At 34.2% G+C, this 5,457-nt stretch overlaps 1 protein-coding gene across 3 annotated transcripts in view; it reads left to right on the top strand.

Annotated features, from left to right (window-relative positions):
• Positions 1 to 262: 262 nt before the first annotated feature.
• adam9a (ADAM metallopeptidase domain 9a) overlaps positions 263 to 5,457 on the top strand; it is a 65,008-nt gene continuing 59,813 nt past the window's right edge. For 2 of the 3 annotated variants that reach the window (XM_084388413.1, XM_084388411.1), the window contains exons 1-2: positions 263 to 860; positions 3,770 to 3,867. In XM_084388413.1, coding sequence (XP_084244539.1) covers positions 779 to 860; positions 3,770 to 3,867 — 180 coding nt within the window. In that variant the 5' untranslated portion in view covers positions 263 to 778. The remainder of the gene's footprint in view (positions 861 to 3,769; positions 3,868 to 5,457) is intronic. The other variant, XM_084388412.1, reaches the window with a different exon arrangement.

Genomic DNA, 5,457 nt, shown 5'->3' with positions numbered 1-5,457 from the left:
TATTTAAAATGTGATGCGACTCAAAGCATCAGCTGTTTGTTTGAACTCTCGCGATAATATGCGATACTTACCCATGGACCGAGTCAAATTACATTATTTGTAGTTTCGTTCTGTTTCATAATATTTCAGTAATTTTTTGCTTCCTTGATGACAATGATTAGATCAACCTCACTCTACTGCAATTAAACAATAGTTGTTTTTAAAGAGTGAAACGTCGCAGTTATTCTCGTAAGAAAAAGTGTTAAATGTATATGTAGTTTTTAGACTATCCCTAACTCATATTCTTAACTGCTAGCAACAATAGCAGACAAGGAGTGTTCTTTTTTTGCAAAAGAGTGGCTATTTTTTGTGGGCGGGTGAAAGTAAGTTAAAAGCTCATTCGAATTAGTGTTCTAGTAGTTTGCATTGCCATATCAGGCTAAAGTAAAGGGTTAAAAGGCCAAACTGTTTCGTGACGCATGCTCGGTTTCGCCCTCTACAGACGGGGCTCATTGGAGATACAAGTCCGAGCGAATTGCCTAATCCGAAGATTTCGAACAGAGAACTGAAACAGGACCCTTTTTCTGATATCCTCTTAAACAAACTTATTACAGAAGGATAAAGTGTAATAAAATGAGCAGGTAGCTGAAACTGCCGTATCTATTTTTCTTTTCTCCACGGGAACGTTATGTGGAGCGGGCTTATTGCCATTGCTTGGAGGACAACGCCTGGATAAGGAAGAGAGGGCAACATTTTACGTTACTTCGGAACGGCATTTGAATACGGATACTTTACAGACATGGTTAATGCAGTTTGTTCACGTCTTGTTAAAAGCGCCTTTATGTGGTTAATGCTTCACGCGCTCATCGACAGCAGTGGAGGTGAGAGAACAGCGACAGACACCATTGCGAGTCATACATTGTCCATAACACTTACCAATGTTGACTGTTTGAGTGTATAGGCACCACTATGACAAGCTGTTTTAACATGTTTTCCTTAAAGTAAATTGTAGCTATTTTTATGTTATACTTTCTGAGAAATAGCAAGTACTCTTATAGTGACTTGTGTTTTTTCAGTTCCATTAGAAACTATAGAATATTGAACTATAGATAGAAACTATCCACTAGAGAAACTATTCATTTTACACTAGAATTTATTCAAATTACTAGTAGCACCTATTCAATTAGTCACTAGTAGCCTATGTATGTTTTATGTATTCATGTTACTTTTGCTTCTATTGTTACCTGGTAACAAACTGTAAATTTTTTGCTAGTGAATCTGAATTTATGTGACTCACAATTTATGTGAATCTATTAGAATCTGTGGCCAACTGTTCACTTCCGACTAGTATGTCTAGTTTTACTGTTAATTATTCATATGCATACTTGACTAGTATCTGTTCCAATCTTTTAAATACTTTTGGACACTAGCATCTTAAGTGTGTATTCCAAATTTTGGTTATCAAAATTTTAATTTTACAACCCAAGTTCTAATAACTAAAACGTGGCAACCATTTATAAATGTATTAGTCATATGAAAACACTTATTATTTGTCACAAAATGCTTATATTTAAAAGTTATGAAATGATGGTGCTTGATACAATTGTTTGCTTAATGTTTCTGTAAAAAAATACTTAAATAATAGCCTACTTAATACTTAAAATAATAATACTTTAAAAAGCTACTAACACTACTACTAGTAATATAAAATCAGTAAGATTTACTTGATTTTTGAAATTAAATATTTTCATTAGTTTAACAAAACTAACTTACAATAGTCAAAGATGACTTTTTAAATCATCTCTTGGAAGACAGTTATATTGTATATAATTTGCAGGTGTCAGGGAGCTGCAGTCAATATGCAAGTAACGTATAGTGTTGGGCAGTTGGTCTCGATTTGAAAAATCCTTGGAAGTTGAATCCTTGGAACAGAAGTTGATGGCAATAATTTGTTACCAGTAACAATACAATTGTCAAAGCAGTAAATACTAGTATGTAATGAATAGCCTATGTTTTTGTGACGAATGAATACTTGTGTTACTTGTGAAATTCAAAAATGTACTAGTGACTGTTACTTGTAATAAAAAAAAAACCTAACATAGTAAAATAAAAAATAGGTGCTAGTTAGTAGGAATAAATGTTAAAAAGGCTTGCCATAGACCACTGGATTACAAGCACTGCTCTTTATTCATTTACTTTTACATTTGTTTTACTTGTAGTAAAATCACTAGCTTTCCAAAAGACATGCACATAACATTACAATATTGGTGTTTCTCTGTAGTTTCACTTTGTGATACACCATTGCCCGTTTGACGGACAAATCAATGTTTGTTTGAGCCTTTCATGTTTTGCAGTGATGTTGTACATTGTCTATCCAATAGAGATATTTTATTTTGATAGGAAAGACTATCATGTCCGGTGTGCATATACCTTCATCTCTGCCTCTTCTGGCCGTGTGTACGTTTAAGAAGCTTAAGCAGTTCAATAATAGCATATTTGGGTTAATTCCGAATTTATAGGCATCACCTTACCCTTGAGTCTAAAGGCGTTTTACTTTAAGACCAGTATGAAATTTACAGTGTTTAAGTCATTTCTGACACTTCTAACAGCCAATTTAACATTCCAGTAGATTAACATCTTTTCCAACACTTTTCCATAATTTGAATTAGGACAAGGATGTTGTCTTGGTTGAGTGGACTTTATAAACTGTCAAAAACATGTATCTTTACTTGAAAGTAAGTCTTGAATTACATTTGGGACAACAAGAAAATGTAGTAAAATATTTGTATATATTTATTTATTAACATGTAGGCTATACTATATATATTTATGTATTAACATGTTTAAATATGTCAATGTTTTCCGTTATATGTTTAATTTTCTTTGCAAAAACATATATTTTTGTTTAATTTGCTGTAGCTTATAACTGGCAATTATACACCTATAATGTAACATGGCAGATATAAATATATTATTTTCACAATTTCAAAACAGTTTGTTTTTGCATCAACACACAACATAACAACACATGTACATGATCAGTAAACAAAGGTATAGTGACAGTGCAGCACTGGCCTGAAGGCTATAGCACATGGCAGTGCTGTCAACTGGCCCAGAAATGCTCTTTCATTGGCTGTGGGCCATCAGACCCGTTAAGCCCTGTGTAATAAGTAAACTGTAAGTCGATTTAAAAGTGTCTGCTTACACTTATTATAGCGTTTTAGGTAAAGAAATAGTGAGACTCCTACACGAGTGCTAACACACAGGCTATTAGTGAAATTGAGGGCATGTTTTGAGCTGAGAACGATTGTGAAAGCCTGAAGATCAAGATAAATGGTTCTCTGAGAATTTTGTGTGAATGTTCCGTAAAGCGATGCAAGCATTATGGATCTTATCTATATCTACCCTTTTCTGGAAAACGGCAAAGGAAGTCTCATCCAACTTGTGACTGATGACTCAGGAGCGGGTGGGATGCCTCTCCTTCCTGAGGTCTTCCTCTCTTCATGCCCATTCAGCACTGTTTCCACCAACATAAAAAACACTAAACACTTGATTGCACTTACAACCAGTCAATTGCACTCAATCTAATCACCTGGCCATGATCACAATAGTAGTTTCGTAAATATATTTTGTTGCAGTGAGAGGATTAATGGAGGAAAATAGTTGGAGAAATGAATGATTGACAATTGCTTGTACAGTGCAAGTTTTCCTGTATATCTTGTATAATTCATTGTGTGTGTATCGGTCTTATGGGTAGACAGTGTTGTGATGGGACTGTTTCTGTTCATAGGCTCAATAAACCAGCAGACCTCTCAGCTCTCTTCTTATGAGGTGACGGTACCGAGACGCATCAGCAGACATAGAAGAGACCAGGACAGTGCAGATAAGGTAAACAACCTTACCAAAAACAAGAGTTACTTGACATTAACTGTGTGGATAGTATCTTTAGCTTTGTCCCTCTCATTCTCTGTACATCCTCGCCTCCTTTTTCCATTCTTCATGACCTATCAATGATTTTGTTCTGATATCATATCCATCTACACCAGCGGTGCTTCAAAGATAATGCCACAGGAACCATCTGGCAGGCACACGTGCCCAGCAGCGTAGGCGTAGTTATTAAAAGACCACGCTGAGAGACGCATACCACCAGCATGGCACAAACAAACACTCAATATTCCTCTGACCTCTGTGTCATTGAGAAACAGTGTACTCAGAGTTTGGTAGATGAGAGAATGAGTTTGAGAAGAAGAGAAAACTGATTTTTGCTGGCATGGCCTTGAAACCCATAACTCCATTTATAAACCAGGAACATTCACACACAAAAATGTATTTGTTGAAGAAATTATGAATTTTGTCATTTGATGACATTTTTTTATTTGTAAAAGAATATTTAAAAGTGCCATTTTCTACACTTTTGTATTTTTTTCCTCCTGAATTCCAGTTATAATGTTAAAACAATCATACCACTGTACCTTTATAAAAGGTTAGAAATGAAAAATGTGTCTTTTTTCCATTTTGAAACTCAGGCATAATGTTCAAACAGTTTTCTAGAAAGAAAAGTTATTATTCACTCATAATCTTCCACTAAGCCACAGCACTTTTTAAAGTCAGCATGAAACGGAAGTAGCAAAATACTTTTCTTCTCTTTTGTGATGTATATCACATATTTAGCTTTAATTTATGTTTATTTTGGTAATATAATAGCACTTTAGTACTTCAATTTATACCCAAATTTTATTTTGTTTAGTTGCCACAGCAACATTTATATTTTTCATTAAAGTTTTTTTAATCTAATGTTTATATTATATTTTATATACTTCAGCTTTACTTCCACTTCAGTTTAGTTTTAATAAACAATAACAATGCTGTTTGTGACTATTAATGAGGTGGTTTAGCATTTTCCATAAAGTAAGAAAAAGAATTTTGAAAATAAAAGCCGTTTAAGAAGCCGTTTTACTTGGATATACATCACAATGGAGAAGAAAAGTCTATTGCAACTTCCTTTTCATGCCAACTTTAAAAAGCTCTATGGCTTTTTGGAAAAAGAGTGTGGAAAGTCCTGTTTCCCCAAAATATTTCTTTCCATAATATTACTAGGTTTAAGGTGAGACAAAGACATGTTTGTCAGATCACTGCTAAAATAGCTGTAAATGTCAGATAAAATGTTAGCATGTTTAGGCAGGTGTAAAATTAGATCTTTCTTCAAACTCACGTCACACCATGTTGGTAAAGCCGCCACTTTAACACCCATCAATCTTAAACTCATACATATTGTGAGGGTGTCATGTAATTATTCACCCTTTTCAGAGTTTTTAGCACATACATCTATGCGTGTGTGTGTATGTTGTTTATAAGCTAATATATTAAGATCAAGTCTTATTCAGATCAGATTTGGCCATACAGCACCCTCAGTTTCTATCTTACTGCTGGTTTAGTGTTATTTAAGAGCTTTTCTCTTATCAAATTTGTGCAAATATG

This window comes from Rutilus rutilus, assembly GCF_951802725.1.
Source record: "Rutilus rutilus genome assembly, chromosome: 19".
Classification (NCBI taxonomy): Eukaryota; Metazoa; Chordata; class Actinopteri; order Cypriniformes; family Leuciscidae; genus Rutilus; species Rutilus rutilus.
Note: the sequence above shows the minus strand (reverse complement) of the source record. Positions and strands in the feature narration are given on the sequence as shown.